This window comes from Ascaphus truei, chromosome 14 (assembly GCF_040206685.1).
Source record: "Ascaphus truei isolate aAscTru1 chromosome 14, aAscTru1.hap1, whole genome shotgun sequence".
In the NCBI taxonomy this organism is placed as follows: Eukaryota; Metazoa; Chordata; class Amphibia; order Anura; family Ascaphidae; genus Ascaphus; species Ascaphus truei.
In genome coordinates this window covers 45,590,033-45,615,416 of record NC_134496.1, presented here as the reverse complement: position 1 = coordinate 45,615,416, position 25,384 = coordinate 45,590,033, and the positions used below count along the sequence as shown (strand labels likewise).

Sequence of the window (25,384 nt, the reverse complement as noted above, 5' to 3'; positions counted from 1 at the left end):
AGCCTGAAAACCTGACCTGTTGGTGGCCCTTGAGGATTGGAGTTGGCCACCCCTGGTTTATACGGTCTTCATCATGCAAATAGGAGAAACAAAAAAAAAAAAGGGAATGACACAAACACAACCCACAAAAACATCTCGACTAAATAAGCGTGATTTTAACCCTTTCGCTGGGGCCCGCCATGCATTGCAGCTACCATCTGCCACCAATAGGGTTAAGCATATGCCTCCTAATTCTATTTCCTGGCTGCATCTGTCTGATGGCTGATTGCAGTGTCCAGCCTCCAAAAGTGGCACCATCTCACAGGAGGCACACGCAGATGTGACAGCACAAATACAGCCCATCTTCCAAGCAATATGCCCAGTGTCACATGTGTCCCCTCTGTGTCACTGTGATAACCAGCAGGGCAGATCCGTTCCCCTTTAACTCTGCAAGGATATCAGCCCTCCCCCATTACATAAATCAGATCTTAGCATAGCAGCTCCTCCCTGGGGACCAGATCCTGCATGCAGCCACAATCTGTGCATGCACTTATTGTCTAACAGTACACTGCAGATCAGTGCACATGCATCAATGCAACTATATACATAGGAACACACAATATATATACTGTACATACACATTGTAAACCCTATTACTCACTGCTGTGCTGTATAATAAGATTTGTATTTTTTTTTCTGTACCCAGAAAACCATAGGACCCTAATGCAAAGAGATCAGTGAAATCAGAGCACTTACCTGCAAGCTAAATGGTCAGATATGGGTCGCATGTAACTGTATGTTTCTCCAGCTGAGATCCTTTTGTCCTCCCTCTCTGTCTGCTGTAAGGGAAGCTGATGGAGGAAGGCTGTGGAATGGATGCTCTGAGACTTTAAACCCACCCACCCTGCACAGGATGCTGGGAAATGTAGTTCAAGCAGGCAGCACACACTGATGAAGGAGATACATTTTGGTTGTTTTTTTTAACCACTGCAATACTAAGGGGTGTCGGCAGGAATATGTATATTACAGTGCAGATATTAGCAGTATCTAAATGTGTGTGAGACCAGAATAAAATATTATATGTAAATGTGTGCAGGAAACCCATATGAAGAATTAAGCATCACAAAAGCTATGCATGTTATTATTATCTCTCATTTTTATGGAGCCAACATATTCCGCGGAGCAGTACAATATGGGGGCAAGGACAATAACCGCATTGCTGATGTGATATATTCTCTTCCAAATGTATAAAGCATGTGTGCAACATGGAAGAGCGGATTACATTACACAGTCTATTTAAATTGGGGTTGAAGGAATTAGACATTATATTTCCCAAAACAAACTGTTTTTAAACACTGACAAGACTGTAACAATGGTATTTGGGACCAAGACTAAATTTGTAAAGCTTCCAGTGACTGAGCTCCTGATTAGAACCAACGCTAAAACCACCCTAACACCTGTCACTAGTTTTAAATACCTGGGCTTATGGTTTGACTCCCACTTAACATTCGGGATGCACATTGATACCCTGACAACCAAGACCTATGCCAAACTAGGGGTACTTTACAGGAACAAATCCTCCCTAAGTCTCCTGGTCAGAAAGCGTATTGCACAGCAGATGCTAATGCCAATTATTGACTATGGAGACATAGTATATGGCTCGGCTCCTCAAACCCACCTTAGCAAACTTGACACCCTCTACAATTCAATTTGTCGTTTTGTTCTCCAATGCAACTACAACACACATCACTGCGAAATGCTCAAAGAACTAGATTGGTCATCACTAGAGTCTAGGCGCAAAGTTCACCTTTCCTGTCTCACCCTCAAATACTTTCTGGGCAAGCTACCCAGCTACCTGAACAAGCTCCTCACCCCTACCACATGCAGTACCTATCACCTGAGATCAGACTCCAAAAGACTATTCATGGTCCCAAGACTCAACAAAGTATCCGGACGTTCCTCCTTCTCCTTCCGTGCACCCCAAAACTGGAACAACCTACCAGAGACTCTCATATCCACCACCAGCTTAAGTTCTTTCAAATCTAAGGCTGTCTCACACTTTAATCTGGTCTGTAACTGTTTCATACGCTCATAATATATATTTTCTTTAACTGTGCATGCAATGTCTTGTATATAAATGTATACCTTGTTCATTTATGTAACTGTATTTGTAACCATGTATTATTTGTTTTACTCTGTGCCCAGGACATACTTGAAAACGAGAGGTAACTCTCAATGTATTACTTCCTGGTAAAATATTTTATAAATAAATAAATAAATAAATAACACATCCAAAGTGCGCTAGTGAGTATGCCAGGCTTAAATAGTGTTTCTAAACTAATGCTGACATCAATATTGTGCAAGATTCAAAATGCAATAAGAGTTTGTGCACTATTCAAACACATGTACTTTTATATGTGTCATTGTAAAAAAAATACCTGGGATAAATCTTCCAATTTTGTATAAAATATGATGTGTTTCGGCATTAAAACATGAGCTTTAATGTAACGGTGCACTAGAAAGTAGTTTTTGAATAGGCTTTCCTTTAGTTGTATTGTATTGTATGTCTTTATTTATAATATATAGTATAGTTGTTAGATATGAGCCTTGCATTCGTTACTCAAAACTATCAAGCCCCTATGTTCCAGATTAAGCTCTACGTTTTCTTACCTTTTAATATAAGCTTTATAGTCACGAAAGGGCAATAGCCAGCCTTTACTATCACTTGTTAATGACCATTCACTTAAATAGCATTTAATGGGCAATAGACTGAAGGAGAAGCTCCGTAGTAAAATCACTGTATTATAAGTGGGTGAAACTGATTTGAACCCCAGTGTAGATTTCCTTGTGCCTCAGACAGCAAAGTTAGATTGTAAGATCTACATGTGCCTGCAGCATTTTATATACACTGCTGCGTACACATGTCAGCTCTATATAATACGATTATTATCAGAATGGCTAGTGGACTCCAGTAAACATAATCATTACAGTGCTACGACTGCAATAACATGTAACCTGCATTTAAAAAGCTTTATCTAATACCAAATATATTATTTAATTTTTTATCGGTGGTGCAATAAAATATATCATTCTACCTTTTTTTTCCACATAAATTAAGGGACCAATATGATTAGAATTATTATTCCCCCCCCCCCCCCATGTATTTATTCCCTACACTTATGGTAGAGCCTAAATGCTATAACCATGCAGTAATACCCTCATGGAAAACCGAAGACTATCAGTTGAATGTATTATATTTTGATGCTATTATATTTCCCTGTCTTCCATTACCACCTCTAGGAAAATTCGGAAAATATTTGTAGTTTTATATTAAACATTTATTTGTAAAAGTCGCAGCCCTCATAGAATGTTTGAGAAAGAAATAGGGGAACAAAGTATTCGTCAACACACTGCAGTTTATTGTTTTACTTTGCTCATTCTATATTATATGATGTGCATTATTAGGCAGCAAACCCATAATATGCAATGTAGAAAAAGGTAGACATGTATGTACTCTTGTATGTCTTTATTTATATAGCGCCATTAGTGTACATAGCGCTTCACAGTTAATACACGTGGCAATCATATAAATAACAAATAATAACAGATCATGGGAATAAGTGCTTCAGACATAAAAGTAACATTTAGGAAAAGGAGTCCCTGCTCCGAAGAGCTTACAATCTAAAAGGTAGTTAGGAAGAACGTACAGACAGTAGGAGGGCATTCTGGTAAATGCGTTTGCAGGGGGCCAAGCTTTATGTATCATGTATATAGTATTAGCCACGGTGCTACTCATGCTTATTTAAGCAAGTGTGTTTTAAGGTGGGTCTTAAAGGTGGATAGAGAGGATGCTAGTCGGGTATTGAAGGGAAGGGATATAAGATATACAATCACTTGGGTGATACAGTACTCACACCCATAAAAAGGTTGTGCATTTGCTCTCACAGTTGTGACTATGAATCATATAAGTACAAAAAGGACTGTTACAGTTGATGCTATCACTTTGAGCAGAGGGAGTGGTGCTCTGCTCAGACATTGCTCAAAAAAATATCCCCTGCCTCTTGGCAGGGTGATGAAGAATACGTCATTTCCTGTCCTCTTCCATCCTCAGCCATCTTTCCATGCCAAGGTACCTGAAATCTGCCAGCCGCCATATTACTACTCCCACAAATATTGCTGTGAAAAACAACTTTCCTCTTTTAGTGACCTGTTCCAAAGCATTTAATTAAGTTAGATTAACACTCAAGTAGAACTCGCTCTCACTTGGTGTTTTGCCTTTGCCATACAATTATGAGGAACGTTGTCATTTGTGAGTACCAATATGGCGTCCACAGACCGATCGACTACTTCCGCCTTCTCCTGTTCCTCAATGCGCACGCGTCTCGGCGTTGTCCAGGAAACCGGGCTCCTTACAGTGGCCATAGGAGGGGCGGGCCTAACCTCGCGTTGCGTGTTCTGATTGGCAGTCCCTGTCGGTGACGCGGGGTTGGTGTTAAATCGTACGGAGCGCGAGGTTCTCCCATTGTTGGCGCGCTGTCTCCCGGCTCCGGTGCGCGTGCCCTCCCCCCGGTCCCGCACCCACCATCGTGTACCCGCGGAGAGAGGCAGCGGAGAGCGGGAAGAGGCCGGCCATGAGCGGAGGCGTGTACGGCGGAGGTGAGCGGGGCGACGGGAGAGGCTCGCGGCGTGATAGGCCCGGGTCAGGAGGCAGGGAACCCTGTCACCCATGTGTAATCCGCCCAGCATTGTGTTATCTCTTTCGCGCTGGAAAGTTAGATTGTTTTGTCTACATAAGCGCCGAGTATATATTTATTTATAAAATATTTTACCAGGAAGTAATACATTGAGAGTTACCTCTCGTTTTCAAGTATGTCCTGGGCACAGAGTTAAGACAAATAATACATGGTTACAAATACAGTTACATAAATGAACAGGGTATACATTATATAATAATAATAATAGCATGTTCTTGTATAGCGCTGCTAATTGTACGCAGCGCTTTACAGAGACATTTTTTGCAGGCACAGGTCCCTGCCCTGTAGAGCTTACAATCTATGTTTTTGGTGCCTGAGGCACAGGGAGATAAAGTGACTTACCCAAGGTCACAAGGAGCTGACACCGGGCTCCCCTGCAGGAATCTCAGTGTCAGTCAGTGTCTTTACTCACTGAGCCACTCCTCTCATATAATACAAGACATTGCATGCACAGTTAAAGAAAATATATATTATGCGCGTATGAAACAGTTACAGACCAGATTAAAGTGTGAGACAGCCTTAGATTTGAAAGAACTTAAGCTGGTGGTGAGCATGTGTGCCCGCGCACCGCGTGAGCGGGGACTTACATATATCTATATATGGCCTCGGCCAGGGTGGCGCTGGGCGGGCACGCTCACACTGTCCGTGATGAAACACATTGCGGCAATGTGTGTGGCCAGCGTGAGCAAATGCCTGCACCCGCTTGGCGCTTAGAGCAAGCAAATTTGATTTTGCTGCTCGCAAGCGCGTCACGTGAGCGGTTTGCCCAATGAGGGCGAACCAGCTCTGTGACGTCATGGCCTCGCCCCCAGGCGAGTGCACGCCTAGCTAGCCGCAAATTGTATCTATTATCCTACTGTACTCGGGACAAATTGGTGTGTGTCAGGTTCTCACCCATACATAGGTCACTTCAGTCAGACCCCCTGATATTCAGATACTTCACGAGTTGGTGGTGGGTTGGGAGCGCTTTTTCACACTACACATTCTTCTTTGAGACAAGTCTGTGTTTTGCTCCTTGTAGATTTACTTGAAATTTCTAGTAGCTGTTTTGGTCCTGGAGAAGCATACATTAGGTTATGATGCCTTTTGATGGATGAACATGAGAGTTCCTCAAATATGAAATTATAGTTTGTTTAATTATTGTTTTGTTTCTGTGTGTATACAGAAATAGTTCAACGTGGTAATTTTGATGGTTTAGGATGTGTTCGTAATCTTTATTTTTGTGTTCATGACAAATCCTGCCAATCTGTCAACAAAATAACCACGATCTATGGGAAACATTTATACTTTGCTTGCAGAAGTGAATAAAAACATATTTACAGCTAGCAATTACTATAAAATGGTTGTTAAAAACAGCATCACAAATTCCTGCGTCATTAGTTCAATTTTGGAACACACATTAAATACTTCTCTTTGGTATACGTTTCTATGTCTGTTTTAGATGAGGTCGGAGCCTTGGTTTTTGACATTGGCTCGTATTCTGTACGTGCCGGGTATGCGGGAGAGGACTGTCCAAAGGTAAGAACTGTGATTCCAACATGAGACCACTAAATGTGGTTATTCTGTATTTGCAAATAGGTTTTGCTCTTTAACACTGGCTCAAATATTTATATATCTTTTTTTTTAATAGTGCAGACCCCTATACATTAGGTTGTTTGACATTTATATCTGCAAGCAGTAACCACTGATTATATGTCAACATTTACATTTTTTATTGGGGATGGGGGCATATCATAGCTAACAGCTAAATTGATCTTATAAAGGTGTGTTATTCTTTGTTTATGCCTCTTATTTTACCTCTGAAAGATAAGCTATTGGTACCTCATTGCTGTGATGCTTCTTTGCTTAATGTCAGTATGGAAAATGCTTAATCAAAGGCTGTATTGTGATCATTATTTCTCTCCGTTGTTCTGCAATATTAAGCTTTGCACAATATAAATTTGGAGTAATTGTTTGCGCAGCTGCATACCTAGTTAAGGGCATCGCAGATTATGTGGGTTGTGCTATCTCTGCCACTTGAATGTCTATTTTAATGTTCATGTTGGTTTGTCTTGTCGTTCTTATTAACATATTGCCGAATCATTACTTCCTTTTGCTAACGTTTCTCATTAAATGTTACAGGTAGATTTTCCCACCACGATTGGTGTGGTCCTGGACAGGGAAGATGGCAGCACACTCATGGAGATTGATGGAGATAAAAACAAATCGAGAGGTCCATCATACTACATAGATACCAACACGCTCAGGGTACCAAGGGAAAACATGGAGGCCTTTTCACCCCTTAAGAATGGAATGAGTAAGTCACTGTTTTGGGATTTGTTTTTTTTTGTTTCAGTAATATGCAAGAAATCCTCCTTTTTAACATTCCCTGAAGAAGCTGTTTAAACCAATCATTGCTATTTTCCATATTTATAACTTTAATAGTCAAGCATGTTTTTTTTTTACCATACATCATTGCATAGTTGGTTTCACTTGCAATCATAGCTACCCTATGGGTAGCTCTTTGATTTAAGTAGGCGAATGTCCACGCATTTTTGTCCATCCATGTTTAATTGAATTCACGCAGAATGTGTCTTGAAGCCCTAATCTTGATTTCCCTAACCAAATTCCTAACTCTAGCACGGGAAGTGCTAATAATATAGAATTGATTTGAAAAGCAATGACTGGTGATGCTTAATAATCCAGGTCAAAGGAAGGTAGTTGATGCAAGGTTTCCAGTGGTTTTCATATAATAATAAAAAATACCATCTTAATATATAAAGTTGTTGGACTTCTGTTTTGGTATCTGATTACATGTATATATTTTTGACAGTCTGCCAGTCAAGACTTAGTCCAATTGTCCTCGACCACCCCCCCCCCCCCCCAACATGTCAGGTTTTGAGGATATCCCTGCTTCAGCACAGGTGGCTCGATCAGTGGCTCAGTCTTTGACTTTACGCCTCCTGTGCTGAAGCAGGGAACTCCTCAAACCTGACATGTTGTAGGGGCTTGAGGACTGGAGTTGACAACACCTTGCTTAGTATATTTTCAATGACAGTGGTTCCCAGTTCCTTAAATACTGACCTGTTGGGGGTCATTGAGGACTGCAATTAGAGACCACTACTCTATGAACAGGAAAAGGCTAGCACTTGGTTTTAAAGAGCAAGGGTCTGTTTCAAAAAAAATAATTGTAATGTCCCATATTAGAATAACAGCTGGTAGGCAGAATTCGTATAGTCTGTGGGTGATGGGAGAGATTTTAGGGTTCCCTTAGTACCAGTGACTAATTTAGAGTTTTACCTCTTTATATTTTGTGTGCTGTAAATCTTGTTTTGTATTTATTCAATTCTGGACAATCTTCTGTCCAAGTTGTTTGTAAGGTAATTGCTATGGCTTATTCCCCCCCCCCCCCCCTGCAGTTGAAGACTGGGACAGTTTTCAGGCTATTCTAGATCATACGTATAAAATGCATGTCAAATCTGAAGCAAGTTTACATCCGGTCCTGATGTCGGAGGCAGCGGTAAGTACAATTCTCCGTTATATATGCTCTGAGAATATCTATGTATTTATCAACACCATTCACCCCTTCCTTCCCACAAATAGGGTCTTGCTCTATATTGGCCGTTTTCTGACAAAATTCACCAATTTCTTTTAATTGGGGAATTTGGGCCAAAAATAGCCTTATTGGCTGCTTCGGGGGATATAGAATTTGTCCCTTAGTGGGGTAGATAAAAGGGGCAAGGAGTGAAATATTTTTTGCAATATAGCAAACGTTATTGAAAAAACAATGTAAATCCTGGACATATTTCTTTGGCCCTGTTTACCTTTGTATTGGGGATGGAGGGCCCTGGGCAATAGTTAATTTCTTTTTTCACTGTCATCAATATACTGTAAAGACAAAGGATAAACTATCCGTCGTCTAAATTTAGTATAGGTTGAACTTGGGCATATGACTTGTGTGTAACTATATACATTTTTTTCACTGTTCTATGCTTTCCTTGCCAGTGGAATACTAGAGCAAAACGAGAGAAACTAACAGAGCTGATGTTTGAACATTACAATATTCCAGCATTTTTCCTCTGCAAAACTGCAGTGCTCACAGCGTATCCTTTAAGTACCAAAATCCTTTAATATTTATTTATTTATAAAATATTTTACCAGGAAGTAATACATTGAGAGTTACCTCTCGTTTTCAAGTATGTCCTGGGCACAGAGTAAAACAAATAATACATGGTTACAAGTACAGTTACATAAATGAACAGGGCATACATTATCTAGAAGACATTGCGTGCACAGTTAAAGAAAATATATATTATGGGCGTATGAAACAGTTACAGACCAGGTTAAAGTGTGAGACAGCCTTAGATTTGAAAGAACTTAAGCTGGTGGATTCATATAAGATTCAATAAGATTCATATCATTAACAAGTGAGGCAAATCCTTTAACGTTGATCAATTTATTGCGGGGATATAAAATAAGACCGTAACGGGTTCTCAAAAGCTTCACAACTTTTACAGTGTTGCAGGTCATTATATAACACCCTTCCCCCAACAGATCAGGGTTTAAGGACATCTCGGCTTCAGCATAGGTGGCTCAAGATTGAGCCACTGATTGAGCCACCTGTGCTGAAAACCTGACCTGTTGGTGGCCCTCGAGGACTGGAGTTGAGCACCCCTGGTTTATTCTGCATGTGAGAAATGTACGTTATTCCTTCACTCTCCCGGGACTAGATTTGCCAACGGTCGATCTACGGGGCTCATTTTGGACAGTGGCTCTACACATACTACAGCCATTCCAGTCCATGATGGATATGTACTTCAGCAAGGTAAAACCAGACTGCAATATCCACAATGATTACATAAAGATTGCAGTGTCCCTACCATGCTGCCAAAGACGAATGTGTGACTCTATTACTTTAAAGAGGCAATCCAAGCAGTTAAACATTTTTTTAATTCTTTTAATATTTGCAGCCCATTTGTACCTTTTTTTTATGGAATACTAATTACCTAAGCTGTCGATTTTGATTCATTCTCCTGTGATCGATCAGCAAAATCCTGCTTCTCAGGGTTCACCTTTCAATTTCAAAAGAATCCTTCATTCAGTGTAACTCAGCAGCTGCAATGTATTCTTATACTACTAAGGTGATATCTATTGATATAGTTTACAGGTCAAGCTACTGGGGACATTGGCAACAAAGTATCACAAACAAGAAAGTGATACAAAGATCTTGCACTGCTGAGGAGGTGTGCTAAAGCCTGCTATACAAATCAAAAGATGCTCATTAAAAATGGCATTAAGAGTTAAATTTTAAAATAAAAAAGGTAGTAAGTATTATCTAATATTACACAACTGATTTCTTAAAATAAAAAAAAAAGTAGGATATTGCTCCTTTACTGCTGTCGACATTGTGATTTGAAAAATAGAACCAAGAAAATCAGTCATTCTTATTTTTTTTTTTTTTTTTTTAACTTTCTTTTATTGGTTTTTCAAGGGTATTACATACAATTATCACATTAATACCATTGAATACTTTGTTGGACAAACAACAACTAGACAGACGTGGGAGGGGTAGACAAGACAGGGTTGGGATAGTGGGGAGGGGGAAGGACCGGGAGGGGGTGGGGGGGAAGGGGATGCAGAGGAGGAAACTTTATCCTTGTTCTTTGCTGGGCTCGCCTTGGCGCTGTGGGATCCAATCTGACTATGGTTCCGTTGCACCTGACTTTTCGTTAGGGGGGAGGGGGCGTGTAGATGGCTTTAACTTGTACTTTTAGGCCTAGTTTTGAGGTCCTATCTCCTATGTTTTTAGTCCGTCCTTGAAGGAGAACCCATTTTTTCCTATTAAAGCCAGACGGCAGTCATTCTTATTTTAAGGATTTGTTCACCTCCCCCTGCAAATATTTGGCCTTCTATTTAGAACCATTCCTTTGGTTGCCGCAGGGTTACCCCGAGGCTCCCTGCATGTTTGCACTGTAGCTTGTGCTTGCCATTATACATTTTTAAAAAATCCACGCTCCTTAAAAAATGTCAGCCTGTTTTAATGCAGTTAATTGCACATTGTTTCCTGATCTACACGCTGCCTTTCCACTCGCCTCCTCATCTGCATCTCTTTACTTTTTTTTTTTTTTTTGCCAGGCATTGTAAAATCTCCCCTTGCTGGGGACTTTATTACCATGCAATGTAGAGAATTATTTCAAGAGATGAACGTGGATCTAATCCCTCCCTACATGATTGCATCAAAGGTGAGAGAAACGTATCATTTGACATCAATGCTTCGTTGTGAAAATGTTGCCGTAATGCCTGGGGTACCGAACGCTGATCCTGTCTTGATGTGGGGTATTTTTATACTGGCCTAGGAACCCGTGAGAGAAGGAGCCCCGGCCAACTGGAAGAGGAAGGAGAAGCTTCCTCCAGTCACACGCTCTTGGCATAATTATATGTGCAATGTAAGTATAGTATAACTTTGTTTCAAGTATTTGGAGTCAGCAAGCGGTTTGGAAAACAGAAAATTAACATGAGCTTTTTTTGTAACGCTTCCTTTTTCAGTGTGTAATTCAGGATTTTCAGGCATCTGCTCTCCAGGTGTCAGACTCCTCCTATGACGAACAGTAAGTTTGACGTAAATCATCACGCATCTTCATGTTGTATCGTGTGTGGTTCCAGAATACCCCAAGTCGATAATCTGCTGCGCAGCTCGCTGCTCTGTAAAATATTCACACCTACGAGAAACTGAAGACCCATTTTATTTTAGCGGATGTTGCCCTGCTTGCAAGGTTTTTGGCAACTAGAATACATCTTGAGTGCATAAGGCTGTCGCTTTAAACTGTGGAAATATATCTGTTTCCACATGCAGAAACATTGTAGCATCGTTATTTGTGTAGAGTTCTAATCCGGCTGATTTTTATGGGATTTGGTTAGACCTCTCTCTGGCACCAGGCTTTTTTGTACGTGAGCACGTTCCTGCAGGTCAAAGCTTCTTCTCTTGTATATTGTGCTAAGCAGGCGTCATCACACCCTCACTCTCCCGGGATTAGGTTTGCTTTTGGGAGACTATTTCACTCCTACACCAACAACACCGTCTCTTCCTTGCGTCTCCTTTTCGTAGGGTGGCCGCACAGATGCCAACAATTCATTACGAGTTCCCCAATGGTTACAACTGCGATTTTGGAGCCGAGCGGCTAAAAATTCCTGAGGGATTATTCGATCCTTCGAATGTTAAGGTAAGGGTATTGGTGTTGTCCCATCAGCGCACAAATATGCATGCATATCTGTGATGAAGGGCGGGGGAGTGTGTGATCTTGAGTTACCGACTTGGGAGGAAAGAAATGGGCACATTCTTTACTCGTAGGCCACAATTTGGAAACCTCATAAGTGACTGACTGTGATAGAAGCAATTGAGCTGTAAATTACAAAGAACAGTCTGCATCAGGGGTGGCCAACTCCAGTCCTCAAGGGCCAACAACAGGTCAGGTTTTCAGGATATCCCTGTTTCAGCACAGGTGGTGCAGTCTTTGACTGAGCCACCTGTGCTGAAGCAGGGATATCCTTAAAACCTGACATGTTGGTGGCCCTTGAGGACTGGAGTTGGCCACCCCTGGTCTACAGTGTCTGAAAAACAGAACATAGTTGTTTGTATTTTCTTTATATATATTTATATATATTTATTTGTGTGTGTATTTTCAGGGTTTGTCTGGTAATACCATGCTGGGTGTCAGTCACGTGGTCACTACGAGCGTTGGAATGTGCGACATTGATATTAGACCGGTAAGTGTCGATTTTGTGCTGCATCATAAAATATATTCACTCGCACATGTTAAAGTTGTGTTTTATGTGTAGAAACGAAGACATTAATTAAAAAGCACAATTTTGGGCTGAGCAACAAATAGCTTCCTGCGATCTATAAATGTTTAGGGATTCCCAGTTTCATCATTGTGCACGTTCTATTAAAACATTTTTTTACAAAGAAAAATGGAAATGTAGCTTTTGTTTCCTATTGCGTTTCACCTCAAGTAGCAGCCCAGCCGCAGGTAGGACACAAGGGGTGTATGGAAAGTAAAATGAGTGCACCAATTAACATTGAATTCAAATGGTTTCATTTTTTTGTTTGTTTTCAACTGTTTTTCACAATGTTGGATGGGGTACAGGAAAGAGGGTGACCCTGATCAACACTTTTTTTTTTTTTTTTTTTTTTAATAACCACTTGAAGAAAAAAAATGTAATTACTGATTATTAGGGTGATGGCATAAACCTAAAGGTGTGTTGCTTGTTTTGGACTTCAGCCCACCTACAATTGTATAGATCGTTAAGTGATAACAATGCAGATAACGGTCGTCGTCCTTGTAGTTTTACAGAACTTTGGATTTTGTGTGTTGGGCTTGGCCGGTATTTAAACTGCAAACATATTTGCACTTCTGCAAGTTTGTTGATGATTATCATCTCTAATTGGGAGAGAACCTCCTACTTTCATGGGAAGAATTGGGATAATCTGCACCAGGGGCAGCCAACTCCAGTCCTCTAGGGTCACCAACCGGTCATGTTCTCAGGCTATACCTGCTTCAGCACAGGTGGCACAGTCCAAGACTGAGCCTGATTGAGCACCTGTGCTGAAGCAGGGACTGATTGAGCCACCTGTCCTGAAGCAGGGATATCCTGAAAACCCTGACCTGTTGGTAGCCCTTGAGGACTGGAGTTGGCCACCCCTGATCTACACTTTAAATATACCTGTGTGCCGTTCTCGTGCTAGAGAATATATCTGCAGTGCTGGTACAAATACATATATTATGTATGATGCGGTAGAAATGTGTGCCTTTGAAGCACAGGGAATTCATGTATTAATGATGTCTTTCTTTTTCTTTTCAGGGATTATATGGCAGTGTAATTGTGGCAGGAGGAAATACACTATTACAGGGTTTCACAGACAGACTGACCAGAGAGCTTTCTCAAAAAACACCACCGGTCAGTTCTCAATTTTATGTTGGGGGGAGAGAATATTCATCTGGGTTTCGTAGCCAAATCAAATGTAATCTCAGGGGTGGCCAACAGGACAGGATTTCAGGATATACCTGCTTCAGGACAGGAGGCTGTCATTGATTGAGCCACCTGTGCTGATGCAGGGATATCCAAAAGACCTGTTGGTGGCCCTTGAGGACTGGCATTGGCCACCCCTGAGTCGCCATATTACAGCCATGCAAATGTGCCAGTTCTTGCTTTGATTGGTCAAACCCGTTTTATTAACAGGTGCGTTCTTCATTCTAAGACTTGTAGTCGCTATAAATGTTAAATCTTTATATGCCTAGTTCATTACTATCATATTGGTTGGAACGACAAAAGATACGTTTCGCCCAGTTGATCCTTTTAACAGTGGGTTTATTTTTCCCCCAGAGTATGCGATTAAAGCTCATAGCCAATAACACCACCGTGGAAAGGCGGTTTAGCTCCTGGATTGGGGGCTCCATTCTAGCCTCGCTGGTGAGTGAACAATTTATGCAGATGGATGAAATGGGGGAAAAAAAATGGTGTTTGTAACGAAAGTGAACTTCAATTCTCGATGAATTATGTTGGGATATACTTACAAAGCCATTGTAATCATTTATTTTTTCTCTCCTCCCCCCCCCCCTCCCCCTCTCTTCTGGTTTTGTTATTATAGGGAACCTTCCAGCAGATGTGGATTTCAAAACAGGAGTATGAAGAAGGTGGAAAACAGTGTGTGGAACGAAAATGCCCTTAGTCCTGTCCATACAGCCGCTCCCTTTTTTTTTGTGCCCGTTTCTGAAATGGCTTTAGCATACTAAGGAAACAAACTGACTTTTTTTTTGCAGTTGGCATACTTTTTAGATTCCTTTGAATCCTCAATAGACAAGTGTCTAGTTAACAAGCAGAGGCATACAATATCTGTATGTGCAAACAACCTTTTTTTTAAGTCTCTAGAGCAGGGGTGCTCAACTCCTGTGCTGAAGCTGGGATACCCTGAAAACCTGACCTGTTTGAGGACTGGAGTTGAGCAGCCCTGCTCTAGAAGCTCTCACTCCTGGACAAAGCTCCTTTTTTTTTATTGCAGTTTTGCCAGAACAATTCTATGTCGTGTATGTGAAGGTGTGTGGTCTCATTTTTCAACTGTTGCGTGTTTCATACAATGCAAATAAAATCTTGAATTTTGTGAAGAATGGAAGCAGTGCCTGGAGTTCAGCTTCTTAAGTGGATGTGCTGTTTTTGGAGTTCCCTGGTAACCTCAGACTATTATTAATTAAAATTCTTTGGTGAGCACACCCACTTTTTAAAAAAAAAATTACTCTTTCAAAAGGTGCATTTTAAAGTTTCCTGGTCAAAGTAACATGATTTTTAGTGTAACCGAAGAGCCTGTGCCAACGTCCAGTTCTGCTGCATATTTTAAAACCTGCACTCTAATACAGTGGTCTTACTAATATTGTGATATCAAGCCCTTGGCCAATCACAGTCATCGGTTCACAGCCAAATATTCCACCGCTTTACAAAAACCTTCATTGAGGTAGCTGTGTATTTACTTAGTTTCCTGCTACAGATTTGTTCTTAATGAGGGGTATTGCTAATATACACGTCGCTAGATCATGCTGAGGCAAAGAAAACTAACTTTGTAGTTAGGTCTAAGCTGTTCGTTGTTTTATAAAACAAAATTCACAACGTTATGGCTTAAAAAGTTATTTAGGACTTTTGATAAATATTTAATGCAGTGAAGACCTTTAAGCTCACTCGTAGTTATGTTTGAGCAATAAAGATGCTGTAGCACATTACACTACTAAATGTTTTACTGAAATAGATTTAAAAAAAAAAAAAAAAGCCTTTAATTGCCTCCTCATCCTGAGCATGTGCTACACTGTAGAATTATCCAATAAATCCCAATTTGAAAATACAGTACATGGTTAATCTATGTACTTACTATTAATCACCTGAATTGCAAATATGCATTCTGTATTTATAAGCCATTGCTATCTTCCATGCAAGATATACAAATAGTTCAAGTGGCTGTAATACTGGGTGATGTACTTCCACATAGGGTGATCCATTATTACATGTGGTTAAGATGCTGGCACATTTCACTCTAGGTAAAGGTTTGCTAAAGATGCAGAACTAGAAAAATCAATTTCATGCGTTTCTAGAATATACTTGGGTAGTGTTTTCTCTCCCCCCTCCCCCTCCCTTTGCCCGCTTGAAAAATCTAGCACTTGTATTCTTTCCGGCCTCAAAGTGTCAGGTTTGCTGCCAAACAAAACAGAAAAACTATGCACGCTCACACACGTCAGGTGGGCTATCAAAATAAAAACTAGAACACGATAGCACAGCTGATCCCTCAAACATCCAGAGCAGGGGTGGCCAACTCCAGTCCTCGAGGACTGTCAACAGGTCAGGTTTAGGATCCCTGCTTCAGCACTGGTGGCTTAGTCACCCATGCTGAAGCATAGATATCCTAAACCTGACCTGTTGACAGTCCCTGAGGACTGGCGTTGGCCGCCCCTGATGCAGAGGGACAACCGTTGGCACTCCTTGGCTATCCTTTCATTACATATGGAAATGAATTAGCGATTAATAAAATAAATGCACCAAGTTTAAAAAAACAAACAAGAAAACCTATTCACAGATCTCACTCGCTGTGGTCCAATACCCTCATCAGGGGGTACCAGTGGACACAAGCAAGGGATGATCTGCAATATACCATCACTAGAGAATTGATATACCTTGCAATTGATTTTATTTCACTACGAGTGCATTCTGTTATTGGTGGTTGCGATTGATACATAAAAGGATTTTCATGCTGTTGTGCACCCTGTTGTCTTTCGGTACTATGAAAATGGCTTGCCTCTTACTTGAGGATCAGGTGTGCTATTGGTTCCCCGATATGAAACAAAGCATGGTGTAGTAGAGGTTCATCACGTATTGGGTATTTGAGTCAAAAAGGTGCTCCCCATCTATTTATTTTTATCATTGGCATATACACCCAGTCCTGTCTTGGTTGTATTATAATGCTATAAACCCTGCTTCTCCTTTCAAGGGCTGCATCTGACTGTTTTCTCCTAATGAAGACGTACAATATCTCTTTCCAGGAGACCTTATACCGTAACGAAACAGGCAATTTGTTATGAACAAGCGTAAAAAAAAAATGGAAGCGTAAAGGTTAGTTTAGATTCAGTACACATTATTAGCACTAATACACTTATAACACAATGGGTAAATATTTAGCATGAAACTGGGCAGATTTTCCTTCAGGGTGTGGTAGTTAAGCGAGGAAACCGCTTTTGCAGATCCAGTCTCTTCTCTTTCTCAGCATTCCTCTTTCTTGCTGCGATGCGCATCAGCTTTTCCGTCTTAAGCCTAAAATACAAACCAGAACTGAAATGTTACTTCTACTTATAAAAAATATTTACAAAAATTCTGTGTCATGCATCAAATTCATGTTCTACAACTCCATTTCAGTGTTTATTACATAATATAGCCAATAAAAAATAGCACTTGTGAGCACATTCACATGTTTCAGACAGGTCTGCAACACTGCCTTTCCCCATCAACTCTTAGCACAGTGCTTTCACGGCAGCTAGGGATTCTGGGTAATGACATGCAAATGAGCACACCTTTTGCTTCTTATACATTTTAACATGTATGCTTCTGCCTGCTGCATTGCACAGCCTGGGTTATAGAAGTGCAGAGCCAGTAAACCTACGCACGCACTTTGTTTTGAATTTCATTGGTAGGACGGTTATACTGGCATTTCAACGTGAAGCTGGAAGTGGCTAAAACCAGACACGCAATAAGTTATGGTGAGCAAAAGCTCTCCCTTGTACAGAAAATAAAAATACCACTACCGGAGGGTTTTTGTCACATTTCTACTCGCCGTAACATTATTTTGTCTCCGGTTATATCATAAGAACACTTGACATTTCTCTTAAACAAAAAGGGGTTCCCCAAAGCTACCCACCTGACCCCCCCCCAATACAACGTTAACAATAAATCATGAAAATCCCAATCATTTTAAGTGCATTCACAATTGATTTGCAAATGTATTTCTTAAACCTCTGAATCCTGGAGATAGGGTTCTGGAACCCCTTAAATAAAAGCCACTAAACATACAAGTTACATGGTTTTACTCCTGCCCACATAATTAACAAGGTGGCCCAAATGGTCACACCCGGGAAGTAGTATTTATAATGGAGTTATAGTATGCTTACCTAACGTAATGGTTGACATATGGTAATGCAAAAAACGTCTTTTTCTTATATTTTCTGTTCATGTACCATGGTATCGGCCATTCCTTGTACCTGTACCTGTGTAAAATGAAAAAATAAAAGGGGGGGGGTAAGGTGTACTTACAACCATGCCAGGTAAAAAACAACCTGCAATTTCATAACACTTTGCTCTTTATCTAGAAATACAATGCGACAAAGCAGCAGTTCAAGCTGCCGCTTAAAAAAAAAAAAACCCCATTCAATGTGTGCATCAATACAATCTACACATTGACAAGTGATAAGTTAAGTTGCTGATCGATCGGCGAAGAAGCGGCTCAGGGGTTCACTATAATGGCTAAGTGCAGCAGAAGAGGACCAAAAGATGCAAAGTTCTGATTGAAAGATCATGTGACCAGGCAGTCCTTAAATACAATTGGTGCACTGCTAGAGAGGGCAGTGCTCAAAAAGGGTGTGCCAGAGCCTGTTTCAGAAGAGGAAGGGGATGTGACTTTGTACATGGTTCCTATAGAAATAAAAATGCTTGTTACATTATAATACATAACAAATATCTTAATTTTTTAAATAAAAGTATGATATTGCTTGAACTGCAGCTTTAAGTCAAAGAAGCAGGTCTTCGGACCACGATGAGTGAAAACAGGTTTATGCTTACATTACATTAGCTGAAAGTATCTGACATTCCTTGGGAATTGTAAGAAACTCCCCATAAATGGAGGCAATTTATAAATGGATAATTATATTTTATAGTATACCTGACTAGCACCCTCTCTATCCACCTTTAAGACCCACCTTAAAACACACCTGCTTAACGAAGCATATATGAGTAGCTCCGTGGCTAACACTATACACCTGATACATAAAGCTTAGCCCCCTGCAGACGCATTTACCAGAATGCCCTCCACTATCTGTACGTTCTTCCTACCTACCAATTAGATTGTAAGTTCTTCGGAGCAGGGACTCCTCTGCCTAAATGTTAATTTTTATGTCTGAAGCACTTATTCCCATGTTCTGTTATTTGTATTACAGTATTTGTTCTTTATAGGAGTGTCACGTGTATTACTATTGTGGAGCGCTATGTATATTAATGGCGCTATATAAATAAAGACATACATAGTTTCTATATGAAAAAAAAAGGATGTATTTTTATTCTAATGCTGTTGGATAAACTATATTTTTTGTTCTTTCATCAGGCAAAAAAACCATACTTTTTCCTGTTCCCACTCTGAAGCAATCCTACTGAATTTGGTTAAAATCAGTGCAGTTTTGAAAGGCGCAGTACGACATCTTGATTAAAAATGGCATCCAATTGTATCCAAAACAGACAGAAACCTGCTCTTTGATCTCATCATCCAAAATTTGGTTACAAACTCTTAAGGTGTCCAAATGTATAGCAAACACACAGAAAAAACTTTCAAAAATATATAGTAGATTTTACCAAATGACGACTCCCCCGTCCCTTTACGAAAGGCAGACCTACACATCATCAAATTAAGAATGGGGAGGAGAGGGCGACCATGAACACAATGCATCATGGGTAAGCACGCACATACCATGAGGTTTCACCAAAGCAGTCAGTCCTCCAGTCTCCTGGTCTTGGCTTTTCCTGGCCTGTCTGCAAAACCCTGAGCGCATCTTCTCTTTCGGTAACGACTTCGTGCAATTTCTCCAAAGACTTGTCTACCTGCAATTAATAAGCCATGTGTAAGGAACGTAAAAATCGGTGACTGGTTCTTGCAAGCAAGAATATTTTTCTAGTCCTGGCTGTTTACCGGCGAGAACCGCATTTATAGTTCCTGCCCATCTAGACATTATCCTACTTGCTAGCGTACATTAGCATTCAACTGGATGATTTGGTATGAAGAGGACTTCTGCAAGATCTCTACCCCTGTGTATGCATGGTATGGAGTTAGGAGCGCCTCGGGCAAATCTTAATGCAACTCAGATGGTTATAGTGTGAAATAGCATAGTGCAGAGCAGTGATGTTAGTATTGTGTGTAGAATCCTCTTTACTACTGTACAGAATATATGCACTGCTGGTTTTCATAGCAGTGCTAAACCATGAAATGCAATAAACTGTAATCACCTAGTTACAGCCAAATTCTTACCTTCTCTAGCCGCTCCGGACTTGGCATCGCTACTCTCTGTCTCTTGGCCTCCTGCTCTACAGTTAGCAGCATGTTTTTCTCCTTGAGCAAGACATACCTGAACCCAAAGAGATAATATTTCCTTTTAAGTAAATGCCTGCTCTGCTACAATGTACACAGGGCACAAAAGATCTGCTTGTAATAAAAACACCATCAGACATTACTACACACAGAAGGCCAACTTTTTAAACAGCAAGATTAACTGGAAATAAGGCTTTATCCGTCAAGGGAAAGTGCAAAAAGTGCTCTGCTTGTGGGATGTAGAGAAGAAAAAAAATGGTGGCTGGATCACATTAAAATAAAAATAGCTTCTTTATTCAGAATCTTGGCAAAAAACAATGTTCACATGGCGCTGTGAGGTACTCCGACGCGTTTCGGGGCTCCCTGCCCTTTGTCAAAGAGTAAGAGTAAAAGGGCAGGGAGCCCGAAACGCGTCAGAGTACCTCTCACAGCGCCATGTGAACATTGTTTTTTGCCAAGATCCTGAATAAAGAAGCTATTTTTATTTTAATGTGATCCAGCCACCGTCGTATTCTTTTTTTTCTGCATCCCACAAGCAGTGCACCGGTTGCACTTTCGCTCTACGGATACAGTCTTCTAACCCTTATGGTACGGGTGCACGCTGAGTGCAGGACTGCAGGCCTGTTTGCCAAGTGTGAGTAGAGTACTTTCATTCATACTGTTTGAATGTCACTACAGTACTTTACTACGCTTTAGTCTAGCCCCAGGGGAGTGTCCTGTTTATGAAGCTATAATCTGGGGTCCAGCTGTTTATTGATTTTGAACAGTTAGGTCAGCCTAGGTGTTGGTTTTTAATTTTTCCTCCTCAATTGGAGCTTTATCTGACTAGTCTCACAAGCAAGTCTTTATTGGATAAATTACCTGCAATTCATGTGGATTTGATGTAATGTTTGGATATAAATACACAAGCATATCATGAATTTAAATGCACTTTTCTGAGCAGATACAGAGCTTGCCTCTAATGTTCCTTAACTGAAAATAGGAAGTGCAGACAGAGACAGCCTCATGGTTTAGTGCAGGGGTGCGCAAACTCGGGTGCGCAGCAGTAGCAGAAGCCCCACGCTCTTCCCCAAGGGATTTCAATTAAATGCCGGGGGATCGCGTGAGGCCTCTGCAACTCCCCTTAGGCGATGTGGCATCGGTCACGTGACAGCACGTTGTCATGGCAACGTGACTCCGCTGCGTCATTTGATGTTGAAGACAAGGTAAGGAAGGGGGAGGGGGGAGAGCAGGCAGGGGGGTGGAGACTTTAAAGTTTCTGCACCCCCGGTGTAGTGTAATATATTGTACATATGTTTAGGCAACAAAGTAATCTTGCACTTACAATGTATCCGCTTATAACGTGTAGTTCATCAATGCTGCAGGCCTTGTGATGCCTTGTATCCCTGACAAAGTGCCACGACATTGCACAAAACACACTGGATACAGACAGTGCAGCCACGGGGGAATGGAGTTTAAAGAGTGCACCAAACGAAGAAAAGTGAGACTCAAGCAGGAGAGAACGAGAGCGCAGGAAGCGGCAATCCAAGATGCCATCCACGGAGACACCCACAGCTTAGACTCTACAAGGCATCACACTGGCTGCAGCATTGATCAGCTACATGTTATAAACCAATACTGTGCAAGTGCAAAGATTACTCTGTTGCCTAAACATTTCTACAATATACTACTACACCATGAGGCACGGTCTGCACATCTTATTTCCAGTTAGTACTTTATACTGCCAGCGTGAGAAGAGCATCCAAAGAAGCTCAGATTACCAAGCGCTGATTGTTATTCAATACTGGCTCTATTTATTCAAATTTTCACTACCAGGCACTGACATATAGGATATGGCAATTTCTAATATTTTAATATCATACAGTTACCTGGTCATCTTTTTTTTTTATTACATTCAGTTCTGTAGTCAAACACAGGCAGTACCTAAAATCATTGAGTGTATCTTTATCAAAATACAGTTTGTAGATATCAGAACATTGCATTTAATACTTGGAATACTCCACTACTCTATTCTTTTATCGCTGACAAATTGACAACAGACTGCAAAAAAAAACCTATGGAGTTTATTTTAAAAAAGTTTCTGTTTTAGCCATTCAATAAAATGGAGTTGATGTACTGTAAGAGTGTAAAAACAGTGAATGCCCCTTTTATAAACTAATACATAATTACAGGGCACATACATTACAGAAACGGAAATGGTTCCAAGATATCCGGTGGGTTTTAGGATCCAGAAATTAATTCTGCGACAGACTTTCTACATACCAAAGTTTATGTAAATCTTCACTACTTTTGCCTCTCAACTGTTTGCGCCCCCAGGCATCACCTGTTTAGAAAAAGCAGACACCCAATAATGCACAGTTCTTGTCCAGAACAGCCCCCCCCCCCTGGTTTAAGTAAACAAAATTACATCTTATTGACCCCAACAATGTAGCAGGATGGGGGGGGTGGGGGGTTGCAACACCCATAATGTGCTAAAGTGGATAAAACTAGGGAACTGGGTATATTTTAGTAATGACTGGAAGCTGCATAGTAGCTCATATAAAGAGAATAGCCTGAATTACTCTGGCGACAATATGGCTTTATAACAATAAAGCAATTTAAAGTTACACATAAAATCGATGGTGGAAATGGGCTAAAAATAAAAGTAGTTTTCCAAATATGGATACTGCCTTTACATAATAAAAGTAACAGCACCGTCAGAAAATCACTACCTGATTACGGACTACACAGCCACATATATTTTACAGCAATAGACAATTAGCATTTGTTTCTTTTTTTCTAGTGTGCTGCTTTAATATAAAACTTTTTAATATAAAATGGACATACGGAAAACACAAACTTAACTGGAACTGACCAGATTTCACAGACGGTTCTCCTCTGTTCTTGGGGTCATCAAAGAACTCATCAAGCCCCCTGTGAACGGCAGATGAATGGAAAAATGTGCATTGTTGCAAAGGACCTTTTTCGGGTGTGGTCTTTCCAATGAGGCCTAAACTGTAAAAAACAACAGACAGTTTTGTGGTACAAATCAGTCCAGTGGTAATCACCAGAACATTTACTCCCATTTCAAGCACACTATGAGATCCCACTTTATTAATAACAAATTATGGTTTGCAACAGAAGCTCCAACATGTTCCAGACCCCTCCCCTCATGCAATGAATACCAGGATATACACAGCCTGGTTTATTAAAGCTCTCACTGCAGATCCAGAGCCCATTAGAAGTGTAAAAACAGGACAGGCTAAACTCACAACTGGATATCAGGAGGAAGCAGCAACACAGCAGGGGTGCTTAACTCCCCTCCCCCCCCCCCCCAACAGGTCAGGTTTACAGGATATCACAGCTTTAGCACAGGTGGCTCAATCAGTCCTGCTTCAGACAAAGTGGCTCAACCCGGTCCCTGCTTCAGCACAGGTGGCTCAATCAGTCCCTGCTTCAGCACAGGTGGCTCAGTCTTTGAGGCTTGAGGACTGGAGTTGAACCCCCCTGTCATAGAGAACAGAGAGGACCCCAAGTGCAATCTGCACACTGGGTGAGACGAGCGCTGGGCACTGGGCGAGACGAGCGCTGGGCACTGGGCGAGACGAGCGCCGGTATATCTGCAGCGCAGAGTGGGGGTCACTTCCCTACCTGGGAGAGGCACACAGGAGCCGGACCTGGGGCTGCACTCTCCCCGAGATCCTCAGCCCAGAGCTGAGGTGCCTGCATAGAGACAGCGCCCTGCCCACATAGGACGCCGCCATCTTTGGAAGGCTCCTTACCCACAATCCCATTCTCCCGGAAGTAAAGAGGAAACCCTTTCCTGTGCACATGTATACACAGCACTGAGTGACACATTGTAACCTGACTGACCTCAGTGCAGCCGAGCAGTTCTCCCTATTAATGTAACATACAAAAATACATACATACATATACTTCAGTGCTGCAGAGCAGCTCTCCCTATTAATGCAACATATATATATACACACACACACACACACACACACACACACACACACACACCTCAGTGCCCTATTAATGCAACACACATATATATAAAAATCTCAGGGGCGGGGCACTCCCCAGTTTGTGCACCGCGGACCTAGCATACAGTGCTTCCACTGCAGCAAGGGATTCTGGAAAATGACATGCAAATAGACACACCTGTCACCTTTTGCCTGAAATCCATTTTTACACGGAAACCCTAGGCTACGGCCCCAGTCCTCCCGGCTGCATGCGCGCCTGGGGGCATGCTTGCGCGTGCAGAGACTACAGCCGCGATCAGCGGTCTGTAGGGGAGCGCGGGGAAGCGGGGCTATGAAGGGGGGCGCGGCCATGACGGGGCATATCTGCCCTGCCATTGGCTGCGTGCCGCCCACGTGACTGCGTCGTGGCACGGGAAGACAAAATTCTTGTCTTCCCTGCCAGCGTACGAGTCACAGCTCTTTGCGTGACCACACACACAGCCACTGTGTCCCATAGAGGGCTGTGCTATGGTGTGTGGCGCACACGCCACAGCGACCGCTGCCTTGACCACTGGGGACTCAGCCTTATAAGCAAATGCTCTGCTGTTCACACATCTTTTAAGCACAGCATGGGATTAGATGCAATGCCAGTCAAACCACTCACAGACAGACGTTTCGACCTTTTGGGTCTTATCAGTGTGAGGTTGGTTGTACTGCCATATATAGTTGCATATCATAACAGGAGGGAGAGGGTGTAGGGGGTTTGATACCTTTTATTGGACCAACAAGTAGTTGGTATGTTACAAGCTTTCCAACCTCTCAGGGTTCTTCACCAGGTATGGCAGAAATACAAAAACACAATATAATATACAGTGTATGTAAGAGGGATATCTGGTTACAATGGATGTGGAGAGGAAGTGTGAAATAAGATAAGTAGAAACAGGTAGCCTGGTGTGAAAATTAACAGTAGCGATATACTGTAGAAGGCTATTCTCATTTGAAATGCAAAGACGGCCTAGGCACTCCGGAGATGTGAGGGTGAGTGTGTGGGAAGACAGTGAATGTGAAAAAATATCTATCAAATAAAAACCACTATAAATATTTTATGTCTGGTGATCCAAATAGTTACATAGTTACATAGTAGATAAGGTTGAAAAAAGACGCACGTCCATCAAGTTCAACCTATGCTAAATTTAGACAACAGATACTTTATCCTATATCTATACTTACTTATACATATAAAGAACGATGTCGGGGAATAGTACAAATATGCATATGTACACACATACATACATATGCTGCACATATACACCATACACACACACACATACATGCACTGCACAAGAGAATAGCCT

The 25,384-nt window shown here is 41.4% G+C and overlaps 3 protein-coding genes across 3 annotated transcripts in view; 1 reads left to right on the top strand and 2 right to left on the bottom strand.

The window, feature by feature from the left end:
• Positions 1–863, bottom strand: part of GNB4 (G protein subunit beta 4) — a 45,983-nt gene extending 45,120 nt beyond the window's left edge. Inside the window, exon 1 of the mRNA XM_075570728.1 lies at positions 736–863. The gene's annotated coding sequence lies outside the window, so the exon portion shown is untranslated. The remainder of the gene's footprint in view (positions 1–735) is intronic.
• A 3,568-nt stretch (positions 864–4,431) lies between these two features.
• Positions 4,432–14,880, top strand: ACTL6A (actin like 6A). The gene is made up of 14 exons (XM_075570726.1): positions 4,432–4,635; positions 6,175–6,251; positions 6,855–7,029; positions 8,132–8,232; positions 8,718–8,815; positions 9,443–9,537; positions 10,848–10,954; positions 11,069–11,158; positions 11,259–11,320; positions 11,818–11,932; positions 12,396–12,476; positions 13,572–13,667; positions 14,094–14,180; positions 14,359–14,880. Exons 1-14 carry the CDS (start codon positions 4,611–4,613, stop codon positions 14,437–14,439), a joined length of 1,290 nt encoding a protein of 429 aa, XP_075426841.1. The 5' UTR covers positions 4,432–4,610; the 3' UTR covers positions 14,440–14,880.
• Positions 14,881–16,845: 1,965 nt separating this feature from the next.
• MRPL47 (mitochondrial ribosomal protein L47) lies at positions 16,846–23,854 on the bottom strand. Its single transcript, XM_075570727.1, has 7 exons — positions 23,716–23,854; positions 22,940–23,079; positions 22,348–22,408; positions 20,026–20,122; positions 19,471–19,601; positions 17,906–18,001; positions 16,846–17,054 (listed from the first exon to the last, which is right to left on the bottom strand). The coding sequence occupies exons 1-7, from the start codon at positions 23,826–23,828 to the stop codon at positions 16,946–16,948; spliced, it is 747 nt and encodes a 248-aa protein (XP_075426842.1). The 5' UTR covers positions 23,829–23,854; the 3' UTR covers positions 16,846–16,945.
• Positions 23,855–25,384: the final 1,530 nt, after the last annotated feature.